This window comes from Phallusia mammillata, chromosome 4 (genome assembly GCF_965637545.1).
Source record: "Phallusia mammillata chromosome 4, kaPhaMamm4.hap1.1, whole genome shotgun sequence".
Lineage (NCBI taxonomy): Eukaryota > Metazoa > Chordata > Ascidiacea > Phlebobranchia > Ascidiidae > Phallusia > Phallusia mammillata.
The window spans coordinates 4,914,455-4,937,668 of record NC_137255.1 but is presented as its reverse complement, the minus strand read 5'-3'; the positions used below and the strand labels follow the sequence as shown (position 1 = coordinate 4,937,668).

Genomic DNA, 23,214 nt, shown 5'->3' with positions numbered 1-23,214 from the left:
GCAGATTGATGTGTTAAGCAGTTGCCAAGCAACGTGATCACTCGCTAGCAAATAAAAAAACTATTAGCATCTGAAAAAAGGCTAATGCTTGCCACGATTTAGTTACCTATCAAATCCACTGTGTTCGAAAAAAAAAAATGATTTACTGCGAAATACATCCTTAAATAATTAGATGCTGACATGAGCAGTAATAACGGGTACTTTATTTTATCGTTCAAAAAACCCTCTTCTCCGTCAGCAAAGTGAAAATGATCATGTAATATGCTGGTAATGTGGATAACGTTGGAAAGGAAAACGCTTGTGCAAACAAACACTTAAAACACAAAAAATCAACAACAAAGCCACGTGATTTATTGAGGGGAAAACCCCTTTCAACAACAAGGAAAAAGATCAAAACAGGATAATTTTGTTGTTGTTTTTTAAACAACCTTTTTTTAAAACTTTTATTCCAAACACTAAACATAAATTTTTTTCAACAAAGTCCCTTCTAAAAATTTCTTTCCATTAGGTATTTGCGTATGAATGCAAAACTTGGTGTTTGTTGCGTCCTCTGTAATTGAATTCCTTAAACTTCACGTTTTTTCTTCCTTATTTAAATCACTCGGCATTTTATTCTCCACGCCACCAAGCCACTTCCAAATAAGCATTTCATCGCCAATGCCGAAATCTTCGTCCCGCTGATTTTGAGAAACCGCTTCGTGGCGCCAAAGTGCTTGTCTAGTCAAGTCTGGCGAATGCGCGACAGGTGGCGTTCTTTCGTTTGTTTTTATGCTGTGAACATTTTTAACAGCTTTCGGTTTCTGTGGTGTAACAGGTTTTCGACATGGCCTGATCGGCCGAGTAACTAATGTATTGTTTTGTAGAAGGCACGTGATTGTTTCGACTGACGTCATCGGCTTGGAGGCCGCCCGCTTGACTTTGGGAGGCCTGGCTGATTGTCATATGAAGGTTCCTTCATCTGTCGGTTTCGGAGGGTCCGCTTTAAAAAAATGTATATGGCGTTGTTTGTTTGTTTTGTTGTATCAGCGTAAAGAGTGTGAAAGCTATGTGCCATATTAGTTTGTTTGCTTGTTCTACTCTTGAGTATTTTGAACACACATGTTAAAAGCGCTGTTTTTAGCATATTTGTGAGCTCAAATGTAGCCTATATGTTTCCTGGGACAAAATGTACGCTAATACACTTTGACAATAGATTATGTTCAGTAAAGCCTTGAGAGTCTAAAGTTTAGACTTTAAAGGTCCAAACATGCGACATTTCCTATAACTGATTATCGTAAAGTAAAGCACTCGAAATCAGTTTCCCAAATGTTGTATTTCGTACCCACCCCATGCTTCAGTTGGTTTACGTTCGTTGCCAGTCGAAACAGATTTTTTTGGTTTAATTGGCTTTGCTGCGGAAAGTGGCCGTTTGTTTTCGTTAGAATCTTCTGCAGCACATAAACTTCCCTTGGCAGTTTCTTCGCAAGTTTGCACTGCACCTGATGTAAATGCCCGTGGAGATTTTGAAGTTAACGGACGAGCTACAATAAAACAACATGCATATGTTATGATGTATCGAAAATACTTAAGACCGTTATCTATTCGCCCAAACACATGTAGTAAAACTGGTTGGCACTACTTTGGTTTGTATTGTTATTGTGTTTTTTTTTCGTTTGTTCATTTATTTATGACCCCAACTGGTATGTGCTTTTTAAGGTATGTGGTTTGACTAGGTACAGTGATTTTCAACCTGTGGGTTGCTACACTTATGGGAGTCGATCGCCAAATAGAATTAGTCAAAAATTATACATTTTCGTTCAAACTAAGTCGTATTATGCCATTACAATAAAAAACATGCCTTATCAGGTGATTATGCATAAGACAACTGTTTCAACGAAAATGCCACAAAGGAACATTAAAACAGACGAAAAGTTGATGATCCAGATTTTTTTACCAAACGTGTCATTGTGCTGGTATGGCAGGTTAACCACTTGTGTCAGAATACTAAAAGAACTGGTAAGCTTAGACCATTGATAACCACAGACTTAGTACCTTTCTTGACTGTTGTAATTCGGTGGTAACAGGTCCCGTGGAGCAAGTCATCTGTTCCGACGTCAGAAACTACGTTGAGAGTGAGCGACACACGACGAATGGTTGGCATTGAACGCCTCGAGGTGGCGCAAGAGCGTGCAGTATTAGGTCGGCTCTGGTTGGTTGGACAACTAAGATGTCGTTTCCACACAGACGCAGCTCTATGCGACTCTTGTGTGCTTGGAGTTGCTGATTTTGGTCTCGCTCTGACAGTAAATTGACAACAATAAAGTTTGGATTAATTAGTTTCCTCTAATATTAAAACATTACGTTTTGGGTTTTTGACTTTTTGCTGCAGTAAAGAGTGAAGATCTGCTAATGTTAGTCTTATTGTTTAGAATAATTATGTATTTGAGATCAAACTAATTATTGGCCTTATGTTTAAGATACGCATACTAGTGGGGTGTAATGACTAGGTTTTTAACAGTTGTATGCATCTTTACAACAAGAACATGCCACAATGACGTTATTGTTTACCTCATAATCAAGCATTTTCATAGATGCGACTAAATTTGAAAAAAAAATGCATTGGTGTTTGGTATATAACTGACAGTTAATTGCACTGTTTCCCTATTGTGTTTCCATTTTCCACATATTTCATGCTGTGAAACAAATCACTCACGGGTATTTATGAAGAGTAGCTTGCGTGCCGTAAGCAGCAATCACAACATTGGGTTCATGGCGACAAGCGGCAACTGCAGGGCTTTGCTTATCCAAGCTATTGTCGTTCAGTAGAGTTGTGAGGAAGTTATGATTAAGCCTGGTGCCCAACCCCTGGCCTACGAAGCCAGCTCTTCGCCATTTCGCCCTTGTGAGAATTTGCTGTCGAGCTGCTACTACGCGAGGTTGTACTACCTTACAGGGCGGAGTGGGCAAAAGTTCCGCCTCGCTTCGTCCAACTGTATAAAAGCACATGTAGTTTGCAATCCATGTTTAAAGTAGCAATTAGGCATTTTGTGTTATGAAATCAGATGCAAAAAGAGTAAAGATTTGGTCGCGTTGAAGTGAGATCAGAGCAACAATTCAAAATTGTAAATTTAATTGGAAAGATTGTTTTATGTACTAAAACGCATTTAACTTATACGGTACTTCAGCCAGACAGAAATTAAACAAAACTAGTATTTGCTCCCAAAAGCTTGTCATGAACAATAGCATAGCGTAGTAATTACTTTGGTGATGATTTGCAAATTAACTTCTAAAATAGAAAACATAAGTGAATCCAACTGAAAGTTTGCATGTTTTTAAGAAAGGGGCTTTTCTTACGTACCTTTTTGCAATCCAAATGTTGGCATTTTGCAGAGCTGATTAGCCTACATTTTAAGGGCAGAAAAATGAAACACAGAAAGTTTCAAGCAACAAGGACACACCTCAAATTGCTATTACATATACTGCCAAAAGAGTCAACAATACGAAGCATGTTTTATGCAAAATGCAACAACGGTCTATGATGTTTTACAGCAGACATTAGAATAAACTGCAACTAAATCTGTTAGTACTTTAATCTGCAAAGCCAGCTGCTAAACTTAGCAAGTAGCAAATATACTTAGCGAATCAATCACATCGTACAACTGCTAAATCAACTTCACTTAAACGACTTCGTGTTAAGTACCTGTGGTAATTGATTAACGAGGGTGGGTCGACGCTTTTTTTTACAAGCTGTCCATTTCGTTTCAGTGTCAGAATTCTTACAAAAGGTCCACTGTAGTGCTGGCTTAAGCTGAAGGGCCAATATCAACTTTCTCTCTGTCCTCGACTTCTCTGAGCACCGTCTCAAGTGCTTTGAACCAATCGGAAGGTCGCTAACAATCACGTGATCTAGCGACTCGACGCAAGGTTTTCAAAGTTGTTGTTTACGTTTTGAAGTGTACTCTAATACTGCAGTCGCGTTTGTCAAAAGTTTGTTGTTTAGCTGTTACAAGTTTATCAAGACTTTGTTGGACAGTTCTTTCACGAAGCCATACATCGTCCAAAGGCCAAAGTCGCGCTTTAAAAAGGCTGTTTATACATTGCTACACTTGAATAAATGCCTAAAAGGTATGCAAACATTCAATAAACCTACCATCAGTGAACAAACAAACGCAATGACTCACGTCATATGTTTAATATATACCTAAATGTACGTAAGTTATTTGTTTATTGCCAAAGTGTAGCAGAATTATTTGTTTATTGCCAAACAACACAAACTATACAAGTTTTTATCCCATTTTCACTGCATCAGCAACGTTGTAGAGCAGGGGTGGGGAACCTACTTAGTACTGCGGGCCGCATGAATTGCACAACATTTTCGGGCGGGCCAAATATTTTTTTTATTTTCACATTCCGTGTAAAAATTCTCAAAGCACACAAGTGGTTTTATGTTTCATCGCTCCAGATTTGATTTTTTTTGCTGTTACTTGTTTGCAACAAACAAGGCATACATGTTTATCACTTAATTCGACTAAAATCTGTCCATTCTTTCTGGAACACCCTAGCTCCATTTAAAACTAACACCATATGCCAAATGATTTGTTACTGCAAGGAGAGACAATCGAGTGACTGTTACGTCACAAATACAGCAAGTGGTCGAATGTGTGGCAATTTTAATAAGTTTGGCGTCAAATGTAGAAATGTCGAAGTCTTTTCAAGTACTAAATATTTGTACATAAACATTTTGTTATTGTTTTTTTATGCTACGTTTTATGCTGTACTTTAACAAAATAGTGACGCGGGCCACATTAAAAAGGCAAGCGGGCCGCAGGTTCCCCACCCCTGTTGTAGAGTCACTCTGAATAATTCTCCGAAAATGGCCAGTACTTGAAGTAATGAATCCTAAAAAAAATATGTTTGGATATGTAACGGTTAAAAATCTGTCCTCTTTTTTTGGAAACATACGAAACTTACCAATCCATGCCACAAGCTCTCCAGTTCTTGTCCACTCCTGCAATGGTCTTCATATCATCGTCTGAAAGTTTGAAGTCAAAGACCTATACAAGTAAAATGAAGGTTTGCTGTGTCGTATTTGTAGGTGTTTATACATTTGTAAAAACATACACTATATAGCGGGTAAATATATTTGTACGGTGTTTATCATTATATTGGCTGCAAAAACTGTATTTGGTTTATAAGGTTATTGGTTCTTGTCCCATTTCATTTTTTCGAAGGCATTTAAACGGGTTTACTTTTTTTAAATGCCTGATGAAACTGCAATAGAACAGGTAGCTGTATTGTTATCCATTATATTCAAGTCAGACAAATTTAAAGCGTTACGAAAACACAGAATAAGTTAGTTAGTAATGACCCTACACTGCAATAATACATCATATATTTGCTGGTCGGTGATGAGAATTTGAATTTTTGTGTTTATATTATTGATGGCATGTAGCTGTTCCTGGAGTATCAACTGTATGTAATTTCAATCACACTCTTTGCGATAATCGCTTAGTCTTGTGAAACACGATAACAGATAACGTTTTGTTTGCTCACTTGTCAACTCCGTGAACTGGCTTTCGGGAAGTATGTAAGCAAGATAGGAACGGTGGAGCCTTTCTGGCTATAAATACATTTTCAAATATTGACAAGCACTTAATGGGATCTCTTTTGATCAAACAATTATCTTATGGGTCAATTTAGGGCGTTTTTATAAGTTTTAAAGAAGACTGTAAAGTAAACGGAAATGAACCTAATTCGGAAATTGGTAAGAAAACCTTAATAGATATTTTTGTGTTTTTTATGGACCCTTTAAGCAAAAAGTACTGTATAAAGAGGCATGATGCTTAAAAGACTTAAAAACATGTGTTTAATGCCATAAATGTCCGACAAATGCAAATATGTAAGAAAGGCTTGCAGTCTTTATATGTTAAAATTTCATTGTCACAAACATAGCTTGTTTTAAATATTTTCGCTCAGATTATTGACCTAAAACTCATCAGTGAGAATTGTCAAGCAACAATATAAACAAGATGTAATTGTGATGTCCAAACTTTAAACAATAAACACTTAAATCCGGTGCAAACAATTTATTACCTGTGCGTTCTCTTTGATGCGGGCTGCTTTTACGCTCTTCGGAATGACGATGACATTACGTTGTATCTGGAACCTAATCATAATCTGTACGGCGGTTTTGCCATGCCTTTTAGCCAAGGTATGCAAAGTTGGGTTTTCCATCACTACCGGTTCTTCTGGCTTGCCCCTGCAAAAGGTATGTTATGTGTGTTTTTAGAGACTACAACATAAGTCATGATTTGTTAATTAAAACAAATGCCATTAAAATACACAAGCTTGAGAAACCGGCTAGGTTTGGAATAACCCCTTCAATAAGCCTGGCGTAATATGATTAATAAATTAGTATGCATAAACTAATGCCAGTTATGAATGTATTTGATTACAAAAGAGTAGTTCCTTACAGTTACACAATCATGTGAAAAATGTTTTTTTCTCGATATAACAACGCTAAATAAGTTATAACTTATTTATTAATTATATGTCTAAAGGTAATTGCGTTTTTAAACCTTGGCACTGCACTATTAAAATAATGAAACAGTAAATCTGACGATGTTATTTTTAAGCTGTTATTGGTGGTATGTTCGTTACCAAGGTCTCTGCGGCGCTCCCAGTGGGCTGTAAGCCGTGACTTGGATTCCTTTGGATTGGCAGAAGTTGATAATGTCATCATTTTGAAAATATGGGTGACTTTCTATCTGATGTACTGTCGGTACAACCGAACCTTCTTTCAATATGCGGTTAATCTGAAACTTATTGAAGTTCGAAAGACCAATATTTTTGGCCAGCCCTTCCTTATACACCGCTTCCATTGCCTAAAAAAGCATATTATTTAACAGAAGCGAATATTTGGTATGCATACATATGTGTGCATTTACTTGCCTAAACACTCAGACACATTTTTTGTTCATTTTGGCAAACTGAACTTACATTTAATTTGGCCAATCCAATTCGCGTTGAAGCTCTTCAGTTTGTAAAAATTAGACAACTTTTATGTTCTATACCGCTTTATCGTTTTAGGCACAAAATGGCGTCCATGCGACTATATCACGTATCAATGGGTTTTGGCAACTTGTGTTTTACATAGACTTTATAGAAGCAAACTTTGTCATTATGTATTAAAAACGTTTCCTTGTTGCTGTCAACTGAGGCAGAGACACGTTGTTGTTCAAACTTTTGAGTAATCTATAATGTTTTGTGGCTAGGTCGATTGAACTACTATCAGACCACTATGTACGCAGTTTATCAGAACGTCAGATAGCTACATCAGGGCAAACACAAACTTGTTTAACTTGGCAACAAGAGTTTACCGTCGTTATGATACGGATCGCTTTATGTAGGGCAAATTAACAAACCTTCCAAGCTTCGACATAATCAACATCAGCAAAAATACAATCTCCCTTGTCGTCTTTAGGAAGAATCTCTTTATTTCTGTTCTGAAACACGAGTTTAAAATTTTTTTACAATATTTTTGTGTGACTGATTTCACATAATATCAGAAGAATGCACAAAAAATTTAGGAGAATTTCCCCAAATAATAGTTGGGCTATTTATTTTGGGCCACGTAGTCAGGTAAGGCAATGTACGTTTTTATGAAAGATTACTGAATTGATTTGTGCTATCATCAGCTAAGAACAAACAATTATAAAACAAAACTTACTGGTACTGCCCAAGGCCAGTGCATAAGATACAGATCAACATAGTCTGTTTTCAACAGCTCCAAAGATTCCTTCAAACTTGGTCTAACTTCGTCTTGCTTGTGAAATGCACTCCACAACTGGTAAAGACACAAATTTCAGTAGTTTTATCGTTAAGTGTATAAGTACCAGTGTATTTATTAACTGAATTGTTTATTTATATATAGACGACAATTTGCAATGAAAACAGACATGTTATCAAACACTACTTCTATATAATCTATAACAACACTAATGGTAACAATTGCCTAAAATAATATTAAATAAAAAGCAGATATCGAATTCTTAATACGCTGATACGTTTTCAAAAGTGCAGAGAGTATACACACTTTACTGGTTATGAAGATATCTTCCCGTTTAATTTTTCCCTGCTTGATTTGTGCTTCAAGAGCGTTTCCAACCCCTTCTTCATTCTGATAAACCCATGCACAGTCGATGTGGCGATATCCAACATCTATGGCGGTTTCAACACATTGCTGTATTTCATCCGTGGGCGCCTGCAACAATTGACACTTTATTGATGATAAACCTCTTCACAAACTCTTAAACGTTGAGCAGAAACCGTACAAGCCTAACACTACAGCAATTCTACTTGTGCTTGAAACCTCACAATGCTCATTGTCTTATTCAGCACAAGGTCAACCAATCATAAACCATAGTTTCCAAACTATTTCTGTGTGACAAATAGTTAATTAACTTGATTAAAAGAGTTGCACCAGCAGTTGCCTTACAAGTCCCTTGTAGGGCATAAATTACATTACAGAGCAAATACAGGTAGGCTGCTTGACGGTACGAACGTTGTTTGTATTGACTGACTGTCAATTGCTTGTTTGATGAACTCATGTTTGATTTGGTCTGCTTGCAAAGGCAAAAGTTGTTTTAGCTTGAATAGCAGTTACAAGTTTGCTAAAATAGGGAGCATAAAACATGTCCAGCTACTCAGGAGCATTTTCATCAAATTTGTTGTCTAGCACAGTGTTTCCCAACCTATGGGTCGCGACCCAAAGTTGGGTCGCCTGTTTTTGTGACAATAAAAGCATCTATTCTTTAACTTTGTTTCGTAGCGTTATTTTATTATTTCCCAAGGGTGTAAAGTTTACACTGTAAACTGTTGTCCAATAACAATTTGCCTTGATAGTGGTTACTTCTGTTTGTGACGTCATAATGTTTGTGTGAGATCACTGTTAAGTGTTGTCTGGCTCATAATGCTTTGAACCAGCTCTAAGTTGGTCGAAAAAACGAATATTGTTTGATTTTTCAAACTGGCGCAGTAATTTTCGAAAAGTTTTCCTGATTTGCAAACAGAAATTCAACCCAAATAGTAAGAATGCGTGTCTATGGGTCGCGAGAAACCACACAACGAAATTTTGGGAAGCATTTGGGTCGCGACAAAAAAGCTTGGGAACCACTGGTCTAGCATACCTTGGCCACAGGTTACTTACAAGAAGATAAGAAACACACTTGAGAATGTTATTAGGTCAATATTGTATAATAGGTTTTAATTTGTAGCTTAATGAACTAACCTGCCACGTTCCAAAACCCAGCAGCGGCATTTTTGAACCAGTGTTTAGGGTGACGCTTTCGGTTAAAGCCATTTTTCTGTTAATCACTTAACCAGTTTCAGACTATCAGCTGTATGAAAAGTTTCGTAATGTGACTATAAACATGCCAGTAAAAATGCAGCAACCGCGTTTTTTGTGCAACATATTGTTTCCTTAGTTTCTTTGCAAAATTTTTCGCTGCGCTACTTGCACAATATGTTACATGTACTTTACATGTACAAAATATGTCATTGACTATTGATGTCGACCGGCAAAAAAAATAAACAGATACAGAAAACCCTATTGTTCAAACGCGTAGCCGGAAATAACACATCATGCTATTAATAATTCTTTCAGTCAAATTGTATCTCTATACCCCAGATGAAGCTCATAATTTCTTGTTTGCGACAAATCTTTAGCACCTTTCTGAGCATGCTGTGCTTGAAACAAGCGGCTCTGCTGAAAGACTGACTATATTTGCCTGTTGCATGGCAGTTTGTTTAAAACTGTTTCTTTTTCTGTTTTAACACCAAAGCCAATCTATCCTCAAACAATAGCTGAAAATAAATTGCAATGCAACTAAAACTACATAACCTGTACCAAGTTTTTTAGGAAGACTTTACATATTTCGCATATGTTTTTGCGCAAACAAGTTTTTATATTCGGCAAGTATGACATCCATGCAATCCTGCACGTAGTACCCGTTAAGTGTAGCTTTATTACTCCAGAAAAAACAAACCCATTAAACTGACCGCACACGACTCAGAGTTAAATTTTAACTACTAGACTTACAGGTCCTAATTATGTGTATTTAACGCCGTAGCCTTTCCTTACTCATTAAAATGTCACATGTTTTCCCTACTCTAACTTCATAGTCAAAGCTAATTCAAAATTTCTAAGCTCATGTTTTTGATAAATTAAATCTAGGATATTTGCTTAAAGGCTACATTTAACAAAAGTTAGGACATACATTGCCACTTATATCACAAAAAACTGATACATTTACGCAATATTATCAGTACTACTGTATAGACTGCATGATCTGTCACTAAACATTTGGCCAGTTGACTAAGCCGTTTATGCGACTTTCTTTCGGCGCATGTTTAAATTAGACTTTATGCGTCTGTCTGATAATAAAACAAACTATAACTTTATTTGGCGGAGCACAAATCGCCATACTGAGAGAGAAGGTAGAAATAAAAGGGAGAATATCACATGTAACCACGGCGCCGCTGAATCGGTAGACGGTGAAACTTTCGCATGTACTCGGTCAGATAAGTAGAATTAGTTCGTCGATCTGGGTAATACATTGCTATGAATGGGTCAGATGACACTGCATCGCCACCTTCTGGCTGTTTTGTAGGGCTTTTAGCTTCACCAGTTTCGGTTTCTGCAAGACAATAGGTGCTTTGCAATTTACTGCACCAGACAAGCAAGAACATTATATCTGGTTGATTGCTATAATCCAGGTGTGGCCAACACGTCGATCGCGATCGACTGGTCGATCGACTGGTCGATCGCCTGCTTTTGACTGGTCGATCGCCACTAAATTCTCCACAACTAATCAAACGCTTATTAATTGAAAAACAAATTAAATATTATAAAACAGCACTTCTGTCATTTTGAAACAACGCACACATGTGTAATAAGACAATACCTAAGTAATTGTCACTTTCTTTGTTGCGTAACAATTGTTATTTTGGCACCAAATTATGTCGTAACAACTACAATGTTTGTCATCACAACTTGAGTGTTTGCTTTAACGAAGCTGTTGCTATTGATTGGGGAGATTTAAAAGTTCCCACTGACTACTTTGATAACAATTGTGTGCATATGCGACGTTTTATTGTTGTAATAACTAGGTGATGCTTGCCAACAAAACTCATGACCATAAATATGTGGCAATTGTCAAGCAAATCGCATGAAAAAATTTGCGTTATTGCTTTGTGTTAGTGTCAGCCTAAATTACGACTGATCAGTCGATCGCGTACAATTAAGAAAATTTTCGTCGATCTTAACGACTGGCAAGTTGGCCACCCCTGCTATAATCCATTGGTTCCAAACCTGAGGTACGCGTTCCACTACTAGTGGTACGCAAGGGCCTTTCGTGGTAAGTGGTACGTGAGTAGCTTTATGCTATACTAATTCAAAAATTGCAATTAATCTGACCAAACTAATCAGTCCTGGTTTTGGGCGAAACTCTTGCCTTGGACATAATTCAAATCTCTAGGTCTACCCATTCAAACAGGGTTTAGGTAGTAAGCTACACATCCATAGAAAAATGCATCAGGTACGCGATCAGTACAAGGTTGAAAACCACTGCTTTAATCCGTACCTGTAGAATCGCGGACACGAATCTTATATGCCGGACTGGTCCGTACATTTTCCTTCTTTTCGGTCTTGCCTTCTGATTTGTTCAACTTATCTGCAACTAAGTTCCATCCTTCGGCTTTGTTCAGAGGTAAGTTCCAATGCCCACTTAAAAAGAGTGAGGTACATGAAAAAAATGTTTTGTCTCGTAAATGTCAAGTCAAGTTATCGTCCAATGGCTTTCATTTAAAACTAAGTGAATTTTAGAAAAAATACATTATTTCACAATGGATCACAGTACGCCAGACCATTTAAAGGCGTAATACCGAACCAGTCGTCACCAAGCATTTACCACCAAATGACCAGGCGTACCGTAATTTATACATGAGCGTGTCGTGATCGCTGGTCTGCATAGACGCTTCAGGGCTGATCCCAATTGTGAATTAATGTTCATCATGTGGCACAATTACTGCGTTAAATAACTATGCGTTTGTAGCCTTCGAACGTTCTGAGCAGTAATTTAAAAAAATGGCCGTTTGGAGTAGGAGGGATTCCATAAATATTGCCATTTGGGAACGCTATACACCAGGGGCGGGCAACTTCTCCAGTCGGCGGGCCTGATATGGGAAAATGAAGTACTTGGCGGGCCGGATTCGTGAATCGATACATTAATCGCGTATTTATCCAGTGATTTAAAACGGATTTTTGACCACCTAAATCAAATACAATCAAGAACGTCACAATTACAATACAGTCTAAACCAGGGGCGGGCAACTTCTCCAGTCGGCGGGCCTGATATGGGAAAATGAAGTACTTGGCGGGCCGGATTCGTGAATCGATACATTAATCGCGTATTTATCCAGTGATTTGAAACGGATTTTTGACCACCTAAATCAAATACAATCAAGAACGTCACAATTACAATACAGTCTAAACAATCAAACTGATATAACATAAAATTATTCACCGCAGCAAATTTAATGCATACACCACAGACTTAGATACTGCTATAACACTAACTAGGCTACACCTGTGGAAACAAAGAAAACCGTGAAAGCAGGCCATACAACACACAAGGTTGGCAGTTATGCCGTAACAATGGACGTATGGTGCAATGGTAACAACGGCGGGAAAGTTTTTTGCTATTGGGGAGCGTTACTGTCCGTTACAACTATAATTTGACGTAGTAAGCAAGTAGTGGGGGATTGTGGCCGCGGGCCACATTACCATGTAAGACCCGGAAACTGTCTGCGGGCCGCTCAAAATCCCGTCGCGGGCCGGATCCGGCCCGCGGGCCGTATGTTGCCCGCCCCTGCTATACACGGACTTAAAGAGTAATTTATTCAAAAACATAGCATGCCAGAGAACTTATGGATAAAGAATACATTATGCAGACGTTTCAACAATCACTGTTGTCATCATCAGTGCAGGTTCTTAATCGAGCTATAGAACACGGTATATAAAGCACTGGTATTTGGTATTTGCATTTTTAGATAATTTTACACATACCCTACCTGCCTACTGAAACCACTGTCTTGTCAGCCCAGATGGGTTTTTCAGGTTGTTTTACTTTCCACGCCTTAAATGCGCCCGAAGACGTGTATGTTTCCATTTTAGGCTTTCCGTCTTGACCAAAGAGCGCCTTGTACTCCGATTCTTCAATCTCAGATGCCTCTCGTAAGGTTCTAAGAATAAATACAGTCCAATAGGAAGGTTTGGTAAACGTCATCAGTGCCTGAATTATGAATCAATTCTTCTTATGGGTCGGGATCTAAAAATGCATTTTCAGTGAAAGTGTACGTTTCAAACTCTAATTAAAAGATTTTATTAAAATATCAGTTTAATAACGTTGAATAAAATATTAAAGACAAACCGTCGCATGGATTTATGTTTCTGGCCTTGAAACTTTCCTGATTTTGATCTGTATTTCAGATTTAAACATTTGGGTAACAGAGTTAGAAAGATTTTGTATTGTTGTATACCCTGAAGCAATCACACAGGAACAAGTGATAGCATATGATGTACCTGAAGGTAACATGTACCCTTAAAAAAAACTATTGCGTATAAGTGAAAGACCATTCATGAGTTTTAGGCCAACTTTGACATGATGGTTGTGGAGGTTAATTGTAAACATCCATCAGACTAAGAGGACGTTTGCAAGTTTCGTTTTTGTAAGAAGACAGTTTAAAATAATCAAAGCTTTTAGCCCTGACACGAAAGGCAACGTAAACTTACTTTTCCTTTTGCGATTGGTTTTCCTGTGTTTCTTTGGCTTCTATGTCCTGATCTTTTTCTTCGTGTTTATCTTCACATTCTGTGCTCTCAGCGGTTTTTGATTCCGAAGTGCTTGTAACTAACAAGAAATATTTCCAAAAACGATTTGCGCTTATTTATTTCTGTATACTTAGGTATAACGCATGGTCCCAAATCTGGGAGGAATTTACTTTTTCATGTGGTTTGTAAATAAACACTTAATCTCTGGGAATGTAACCTGTAAATTTGATAAAAGACCAGATTTATAATGATCTTTGTATAAATTACCATCTACTGCAGGGGCGGGCAACATACGGCCCGCGGGCCGCATCCGGCCCGCGACAGGATTTTGAGCGGCCCGCAGACAGTTTCCGGGTCTTACATGACAATGTGGCCCGCGGCCACAGTCTGACGCAATCCCCCACTACTTGCATACTATGTCAAATTATAGTTGTAACGGACAGTAACGCTCCCCAATAGCAAAAAACTTTCTGCCCTTGTTACCATTTCACCATACGTCCATTGTTACGACATAACTGCCAACCTTGTGTGTGGCCTGCTTTCACGGTTTCCTTTGTTTCCACACGTGTAGCCTAGTTAGTGTTATAGCAGTATCAAAGTCTGTGGTGTATGCATTAAATTTGTTGTGGGGAAGAATTTTATGTTATATCAGTTTGATTGTTTGGACTGTATTGTGATTGTGACGTTCTTGATTGTATTTGGTTTAGGTGGTCAAAAATCCTTTTTAAATTACTGGATAAATACGCGATTAATGTATCGATTCAGGAATCCGGCCCGCCAAGTACTTCATTTTCCCATATCAGGCCCGCCGACTGGAGAAGTTGCCCGCCCCTGATCTACTGTGTAGTCTATTAGGGAGGAATGAAAATGTTTTGAGTTGTTAAAAAAAGAATTCGTCGAAACACACTGGGAGCCACAGAAACGCGAGTTAAGACGCGATATTGTTTAACTTTTTTAAGCTTTTTAAAAAAATGGTGATAAATAGTTAAAAAAGCCTAGTTTAGACAATTCGACCTAGCAATCATTCAAAAATACAACCTTTACTTTTTGGAGTTGTATCATTTTTCTCAGCGCTGGTAGTGTCGGACGGTTCTGCCTTGTATATCGTTTCTATGTTTACATCGTTGTATTTCGGGATGTACCAGTTTTTAAAGTCTGTGTTGTAGCTGGTGTTCCAGTCCTTAGCGCCACGAGCACGAATTGGCGACCTAAAGGTCGATAGAGATTTTGTGAGAAAAATATTAGATGTGGAAAATCACTATTTTGTCGTTGTTGGACTTTACCGCACAATAATAATAATGTGTAAACTATTATAGAGTATAAAAGATGTCAAATTTTTAGGACCAATTTTGCGCTATAAGACTATACAAGGAAACACACAGAGCTTTATCCTGTTGAAAGGTTATCTAATCAGGCAAAATCTTTGTGCACAAACTTACCCGAGCCCTGGTTGTCGTAACTCTTCTTCGGGTTTAAACTGGCTGTTTGTAGAGGCTCGGTCGGTACCTAAATGAATAAATAAACATGCTTTCGAAGTTACAGTTTTTTACAAAAGAAACTTAGGTTTAATACTGAAGTAAGTCATATATATAGCTTGGATCGCAACCTTTTTATAACTTATTACAATATCTCATAAAAGTATATATTATATTTTGTCCAACATTTATTCCTTTTTTTTTTTTTTTTTTTTTTTTTTTTCACGGGGTTCGAACCCAGGACTCTCCCGGGGACGAATCCCGATCAGTTTTTTTATGTCTGTATATGGGTCAGGCGCGCCAGACCGTTCGGCCAAGTTCCTGCCCTGGTACAGTGTTCCTTCATCGTTTTGAGACCATTTTTGCTGCAGTGTGACATCTGGCGAACAAAAAGGCAGGCAAAAAAGTTGCCAAAGCCTATAATATCCAAGTGGTGGCGGTTTCATGAAAACCATTTACAAACTGAGGTTGAGAAGCGCTGGGCTAATGCCCAATAGCCGAATTTGGCCTACATGCAAAAAGCAAATGCACCTATTAAGCCTTTGTAGGATTCATGCAACTCTTGCAGGTCTTTGGTTGACAGGTTGTCGTAGAGTTTTCGAAGGCTGGCCTCGTCGACACCGCCGATGGAAAACGGGCGACGTCGTCGATTGTCGGGCGAAGGTTTATTCTTCGGCCTACTCTGTTTGCTGGATCGCTTGGAATGCTTCGACTGGCAATTGAGGCTTCGGTCAAAAGGCTTCATATGAATTATGGAATCACTGCAAAGAAATATCATCCTTAATGTGTTTAGTAATAAAAAATACCAATTATAAAGAATAGCAAAGTCATATTTTTATATGTGGTAAAATAAGCAGTTTAACGATTTAACAAATAAAAAAACATATAAAAAATTTCCGATTTCCGATTTATTATCTGTATTGACACCGACCTTCTAACGTTTTGCATTGAATCCTGGGACGGCAAAGCCTTTAAATAATCGGCACTCTCAGGCCTTCTTCTCTCCCATTCTCCTGGTGTCACATTGTCGATTGCACAATATAAATCACGAATGCGCAGTGCGTCGCTTCCCTCCTTGTTTACTTTCAAACTCGGCGACGGCGACGTTTCACTAACTTTCTTGGACACAGAATCGCTTTCGGCCACCCAAGCTTCTTTACACTCTTTTCGCGCATGTGGGGATTTTTGGTTTTCAAAATAAACCCCACATTGAGACGCTTTTGACGAACTGCGCTCCATATTTTGCGCTACATTGCCGGTTTGCAAATGTCGCGTGTCGCTTGTTGCAGAAGCAGTGCGACTCTTTTTGTGGTTTTGTTTGCGATTTTTGTGCAGCGGCCGTGAATGAAACTTTGCCTGTTTTGCGTTCAAAGTCGACGCAAGGTCGTAGTTCTCGTCAAAAACGTCGCCAATGGTCGGAGGCTGAACTGACAAGGAATCGGCCTTAGTTTCAGGTTCATCCTCAGAGGTTGATTGTTTGCTTCCCTTAAATTGAGGATTGAAATGTTACTATGGACAAAATCAACGGTACAAACAAATTAAACACTCAAAAAAATATTTAATACTGAACTAAAATGTTTGTTTCAGAATTTATTCGGCAAAGGTACATGAAGCAATTTTACAATCTATATTCTGCAAGTTTGTTGAGTGCTTACAGGTAAAAGTTTGAATCTACTTCTACAATTTCAACATATTACCCAACTAGTATCAAACATTTAATAACTGGTAACAAAATTGCTTACACTGGCCTCAGTTGATGCTGGATATCCCGTACTGGAACTGTTGTTGGATAATAGCTTTTCTTCAGATTTTAACTTATCTTTAACTGTAGTTTTCTTGGCATCAACCACTCGAAAAGTGTCGTAAGTGAAAGGAGTAACCGTCCAATTCTTATACTGAAGATTGTACTCTGTCGGCGCCACTGGCCGACTTGGCTTGATAAGCCTAGTTAAAGTGACATTTATAAGAGTAGTGTTTTAGTTTAGTTTTTATCACAAGCCGATAGGCAATGGAATATAACCACACTTTTCCGCTAGGTGGCAGTAAATGTATTTTTTTGGAAAACTATTAAATTCTTATGATTGCGGTTGGTTTTGACGTTATTTATGATTTTAAACCTTCACCTGACCCGAATAGCCCTAACCGCCGGCATTTATACAAGTCTGCAAAACAAAAGATAAAATGCCAACGGGATTCGAACCCAAAAACTTGTGCGTACAAAGCATTGCTGCTACCACTACACTACAGCAGCAGTTGTGATGTCTTGGTTTAAACAGCATTTATAAACAACGCATTTAGCTATACATTGAAGGTACTGAGGTAATTTATGTTTTTTTAATTATTTAGCAATTTACAAGCATTTTCGGCAATAAAAGTAGGTTTGGTGTCATTTTATTGCTACCTAATACTGAACCGACTAATTCCTCAGGATTTAACAAATGCTGCCCCCCAGCGGAAACAAGTGGTTCTATTCCATTGCCTTTCGGCTTGTGTTTTTATCCAATACTATGAACTAAACAAAACATATACTTACCGAATACGCTCTTTTAACATGGACGCTGGAAAATTCATGTTGTTTCTTTAAAAAAATAAGCCCTTCTCACATCATTGTAGTATTTAGTCCATACTACTTTTGCTTTCTTTGTTATTAAACTTCATTAGCCTGGCTCTGTATTGCTTTAATTGTTGACCAAGTTGACACGTCTGTTACGTCACAAGGTCTATTGTGACATAATAAGAACCTAAAAGCAGACAGACATGGTCTGCCTGAAATGTGGTTTAGTAGTCAACATGTTTAACCAGCCGGGTGGCGGTGTTCGTCCTGTGACAATTGTAGAACCTGTGATTGAAAAAAGGTACAAAATTCAACGTGCTGAAGAAGATGGAGACGAATCAGAACATCAACTTTCAGCAGAAGAGGCCCATGGGCTGGCTGTCAACATGCACCTGCTTTTGGGCATGACATGCTTTCTCTGTGGAATTTTAGCCTCGCTTATACAGGGTCAGCTTACTGATGGTTGCCGTTTCTTTTTCCAGTCCTGTTGTTCACTTCATAGCGCTCAGCCCATATCAAGCGCCGCAGTTTTTGTTGTCTTTGCAGTTGCTGGTACTGTTCACAAGCGTACAGGCAAAAACTTGACTGAAGATAGCAACAAATTGGTGCAATGCTTACACCGCTATTTTAATAAGCCCTATCTGGTACTATGCTGTATAAGTTGTATAGTTGCAGCGTTTCTCTTTGTAACTACCTTAGTCTGGGCAATTATGCTGTCGAGCCTTTACAACTCATCTCTATACAATGGAACTGACAGCATCTCAGGAATCTTTGAACTGGTTATTATCTGTCAAGTAGTTTTGATGCTTGTTTCGTCGGCTGAATTCATAATATGCATTGCGGATTTTTATTTCTTTGCTCTTTGGGCAAAAATACCCTTGCCATTTTCCAATCGCCTCGCTCCCGGTGAAAATTCGGTCGTGGAGCCTGTTGAAGTACCTGCCTGAATTGCAAGATATCTTCCTATGTTTCAATTCCAATAAACGCCCTTGCAAAACTGAGAAGTGTACAAATATAATTTATACAGTTGTTTCTTAAACAAAACAAATAGAAATCAGTGTTACGCAACACTGTACTTTTAACGGATTTTTCAATCTATTTTGCGACTTATTAGTTCCATCTAAATTACCGCTGTTCGAATTTTTTTTATGCACGCTAGGTAGAGTTATCATAATTCAAGGGAAATTTTTGGCTTTCTTGAACAAAAGCAAGTTTCTTAAACCAATGCCTCTTGTTTGTTACTAACATTTGAAAAATTCTGGCTCGGTGTTAAATAAACCAATTTGGCACACAGCAGGTCTTCATTGGTGAAAGTAGGCTACGACCATCCATTGGCGCCGTCAAACAATTCTCCAAGCAGGGCAAATTTTGACAAATGCATACTTGATAGAATGGATAGAATACGATAATAAGTATTTGTGTACATTTCATAGGCGTTAAAAATAAGCAGTAAAATTGCGACAAGTTCCCCAACGTGTCGGCGGCCATCGACTTATTCCAACAAATTAGTAAACTCCATTGTGCGCTTGTACATTCGTGTCAAAAAAAAACTTTTGAACCCGGGCGGACTTACAATGTTAGTTTCACGTTATGACCACAAGTTTTGCCTTCTGTCTAGACTTGTAGACTACAATTAGCAAGTTTGTTTAGTTAGAATTTGAAAAAACGGTGCCAAAGACACATGGGCGCCGGGAGAAAATTTTGCAAGAGGGGGCAAATTTTTGCTCATACTTTACCGCATCAAGAATTTGTTACATAAGTTATGAAGCCATAAATCGTGTACTTCACAATTGAGTTGCATAAAAGTTAAAGCATTGAACGATGTCACAAATCCCCGCGCCGCCAATTTAATTAGGTTTGCTGCTAAATATGTTAAATTGAGGTACACTGAAATTCCAAGGGGGGGCAAGTGCCCCCTCTTGCCCCTACGTGGCGGCGCCCATGCAAAGACATGATGTTGTTTCTTGCCAGTGCAAATTGGTCGCTGTATTTCATTGCCAAAATGAAACGTGATGCAGCCTACATGGGCTCGCCGTTTTAAATAGTGCGCATTTCATTCCCCCAAACAACATTCTCATTTTTGCGCTGGTAGGCATGGATGCTTGTTCGATGGCAAGGATTTTTCTCGTTTGTCTACTGATGGCTGCATCGGTAAAAGGTAGGCCTAAGTCAAAAACAATAGAAAGCAATTTGGCCAAGAAGGAGTTAACATACCTTGCAATGGTATTTTGATTGTCTTTTTTTATAAATTTTGTGCTTGTCATGTTTAGTAGGCAATTTTAGGGATATAATTGATTAAACTTTAATGTGTTATTGATAGGTTACACATTAGCTACAGTAACTCTTCCCGACAGTGTTTCTAAAAAAGTCGGATCAAGTATATTGCACCCATAAATGTTACTTGTTTTTCTCGAACAAAACTTACAGGTTGTCCCACAAATTCATCTACCTGTGATCCAATGCCTTCTGTTTTCAACAACGGCGTCATAATCTGTACTGATGGGAACGAGATAGGATCAAATTTCACATTTAACTGCACTACACCTGGTTATTATCTCAATCCAAACGGAACAGATACGTCAGAATGCATGGTAACCGGTCAATGGTCCAAAGAAATACCCTGCTGCGCAAGTAAAATAACTTTTTGCTGTGTTTTGTTTGACATAGTATGTTTGACTGTGCCGTCTTGTGTTGGTATTCCCGTTTTGTATGTTTAAATCAATTTGTTGTGTTTAAGAACTTAAAAAAAACTTAACTTACATAATAGCCTAATATATCTCAAACTTAATGAAGGTATGTAACTATTTTTACAAAATAGAAGAAAAACTATAATCCGAAGATCAAAAAGATTGAATTTTTACAGAAGCGTGCCCTCCTTATGCTCCACTGGAGCTGGTTTGGGTGTTTAATAGAAAAGATGACGTGCAGACCGTATGGAACACTTTTGGAGATTCATTTAGGAGGTAAACCGGAACTTCTGTATTCTCCATGTGCTTATCATGAGTGTCTGTAATTGCCACCAGATTGCTTTGGCTATCCTGCGAATACTGTACGACCGTTGTGGTTAACCTTGTTGATACCACTTGACCGCTGTGGCCAACCTATGCATAATGCACGACCGTTTAGCGCTTTATGCCAACCTGTAGTTGTTGTGTGTCCGCTGTGGCCAATCTCTTGTTTCCTAAACCAAAATGCCACAAACATAGTTTGCCACAGCGGTCATGCACTATTTACAAGATAGTCGCAGCGGCCAAGTGGTATCTGTTGACCACAGCAGTTACAAGGTATTTATAGGTTTACCACAATGGTCCAATAGTATTTTTATACATTTCCTAGCACGTAAACTATCACCCTGTCACATAACACATCAACTGTACTTCCCATCTTTGCTGCCGTTTTTTTTCAGTTTATGGAAAGTGGACACGCAATATATCAAAACAAGTCGAGTTTTATACAGCGGCATCGTACATCCTGAGCTAAGTTTGTATTTTGACGAACCACATCCACCCAGCAGGAGTACCTATGAACTTAGATTAAAACATCCACCAACAGGTGAACAAGTATTATGTCCTTTGTTTATTTACTATTCTGGTTAAAAAAAACGACTTAGACATTTTAATACTCTATGATTAGACAAAATATTGATCTTTTTATGTGATTTGAATCCAGGCCGTTTGCTCATGTAAATTTCGTTTGGATTTTTTAAAACCGCATGAGGTTTTATCCATATTTATCCATACGAACAATAAGCAAAAAAGGAACTTAATTTATCTACAAACATAATATAAACGCATCAAACCAATAAATGACAAGCGATATATAAACAAAACGTATCAAACGTATCAATTTCTACACAGCTGATGGATTAATGAACACCGGAAACGCTTTACGCCATGTCAAGGAACACGTGTTTGGCAGCAAACATATTCACAACCGAACATTTCCTGTTGTGGACGTGGTTGTCGTGGTTACCGACAAAAACTCTGACGACGATGTAACAACAGCTGCTGAGAATCTTCGTTCCAGTGGTGTTCGGGTAAGGACGATTGATTAACCGGTATTAAAACGATATCCTCTCATAAATCAACACCAAAAACGATAAAATCCGAAGAAAACCGATTTTGTCCGAACAAACCCGATTAAATCCGAAATAACACGAGTAGTTCCGAAAAAGTAATTAATGAGAGGCAAAGTTAACAATCAAACTATTGGCATTTGTTGCAAGAACAACAGCAGAAACCTCCAACTTTGTTTGTGACACTTTAAACCCCCAAAATATATACTTTTAACGGATTATGTAGGTTTGACAAAGCGAAATACTGAGGTAAGCTTTTTGCAAATGTTTTGTAAGTTTGATGCGTTGCTTATTTACATTTGAGTACAGTTTACTATTTAATGACGATCAAAAAGCAACATCTTTATGTGACCCAAGCGTTCAAATCAGCTGTAACTGTTGCTGCCCCTCATATCGCTCATTATGGCATAAGCATAAACGTTTGAACGTTTGAATAATAAATCATGTCACTTTTAACGTCTATTTGGGCGGTTATAATCGTCATCACACTGGAAAGATCTTTTTTTGGAAAGACCCTTCTATAGTGTTCTAAGCCTATGCGTTGCAAATATTTCTAAAGTCTAAACCATCATACCAATGTAACCATATTTGCCCCAAACAAATCCATGTGACACTCAATACAACTTTTTTTAGACTTATGCTGTGTTTTTGGATTATGACAACACTACGGAAGTCAACACGCAACAGCTAATTGATATTGGCGGAAAACTGGACAACGTGATTGTAGTGGGGGACAACTCCAAGAAAACAGGACACGAAAAAGCTGAGAAACTTGTTTCTTTGTTATGTCAAGGCGTTTGCGGACCATAGAACTTTATACATCTCCTTTAAAAAATTGTCCGTTGGTTTTGGAACTATGTACCTTTGTGGCTTGGCATTTCCTTTAATTGCTTGTTAATTTCCTACTTTGCAATTTTTTGGCTGCAAACCGCAAGATGACGGAATGGATGATTTTTTTACCACTGGCAGCATCACTTACTGTTCGCACGGCAAAAACGGTTCATAAATGGGTCCAGGGGCCCTGGCGGCCAAGTACAAAGGACTGACTGTTTCGGTTTGCTTAGATTTAAGCGTTGCAAAAAGTTCCGTTTATTAGCGAAAATATTCCAGCAAAAACGAAAAACAACCATCACCCGACATATATGTAAAACAGACATACATATCACACACCCAAATTGAAGAAAAGACAAGTTTATGTACAGTCAACATGGTTTAAAGTTGAGTCTTTGTTACTTGGCAA

At 38.2% G+C, this 23,214-nt stretch overlaps 4 protein-coding genes across 6 annotated transcripts; 1 reads left to right on the top strand and 3 right to left on the bottom strand.

The window, feature by feature from the left end:
* Positions 1-233: 233 nt before the first annotated feature.
* On the bottom strand, positions 234-3,476 carry LOC145222479 (uncharacterized). Of its 3 annotated transcripts, none has more exons than XM_080088621.1 (5): positions 3,338-3,476; positions 2,693-2,969; positions 2,032-2,276; positions 1,326-1,478; positions 234-979 (listed from the first exon to the last, which is right to left on the bottom strand). In XM_080088621.1, the coding sequence occupies exons 1-5, from the start codon at positions 3,360-3,362 to the stop codon at positions 939-941; spliced, it is 741 nt and encodes a 246-aa protein (XP_079944747.1). In that variant the 5' UTR covers positions 3,363-3,476; the 3' UTR covers positions 234-938. The 3 variants fall into 3 exon arrangements, with proteins under 3 accessions (XP_079944747.1, XP_079944746.1, XP_079944745.1); XM_080088620.1 differs by having other exon boundaries at positions 1,322-1,520; positions 3,338-3,475; XM_080088619.1 differs by having other exon boundaries at positions 1,326-1,520; positions 3,338-3,472.
* A 720-nt stretch (positions 3,477-4,196) lies between these two features.
* On the bottom strand, positions 4,197-9,388 carry LOC145222476 (aldo-keto reductase family 1 member B7-like). The gene is made up of 8 exons (XM_080088615.1): positions 9,269-9,388; positions 8,075-8,242; positions 7,709-7,825; positions 7,404-7,484; positions 6,640-6,863; positions 6,073-6,238; positions 4,951-5,033; positions 4,197-4,878 (listed from the first exon to the last, which is right to left on the bottom strand). The coding sequence occupies exons 1-8, from the start codon at positions 9,338-9,340 to the stop codon at positions 4,830-4,832; spliced, it is 960 nt and encodes a 319-aa protein (XP_079944741.1). The 5' UTR covers positions 9,341-9,388; the 3' UTR covers positions 4,197-4,829.
* Positions 9,389-10,350: 962 nt separating this feature from the next.
* On the bottom strand, positions 10,351-17,916 carry LOC145222544 (uncharacterized). Its single transcript, XM_080088686.1, has 11 exons — positions 17,879-17,916; positions 17,088-17,289; positions 16,277-16,830; positions 15,877-16,106; positions 15,310-15,376; positions 14,915-15,078; positions 14,041-14,074; positions 13,832-13,981; positions 13,111-13,281; positions 11,622-11,764; positions 10,351-10,676 (listed from the first exon to the last, which is right to left on the bottom strand). The coding sequence occupies exons 1-11, from the start codon at positions 17,914-17,916 to the stop codon at positions 10,498-10,500; spliced, it is 1,932 nt and encodes a 643-aa protein (XP_079944812.1). The 3' UTR covers positions 10,351-10,497.
* Positions 17,917-21,762: 3,846 nt separating this feature from the next.
* Positions 21,763-22,888, top strand: LOC145222486 (uncharacterized). Its single transcript, XM_080088628.1, has 2 exons — positions 21,763-21,935; positions 22,608-22,888. The coding sequence occupies exons 1-2, from the start codon at positions 21,768-21,770 to the stop codon at positions 22,782-22,784; spliced, it is 345 nt and encodes a 114-aa protein (XP_079944754.1). The 5' UTR covers positions 21,763-21,767; the 3' UTR covers positions 22,785-22,888.
* Positions 22,889-23,214: the final 326 nt, after the last annotated feature.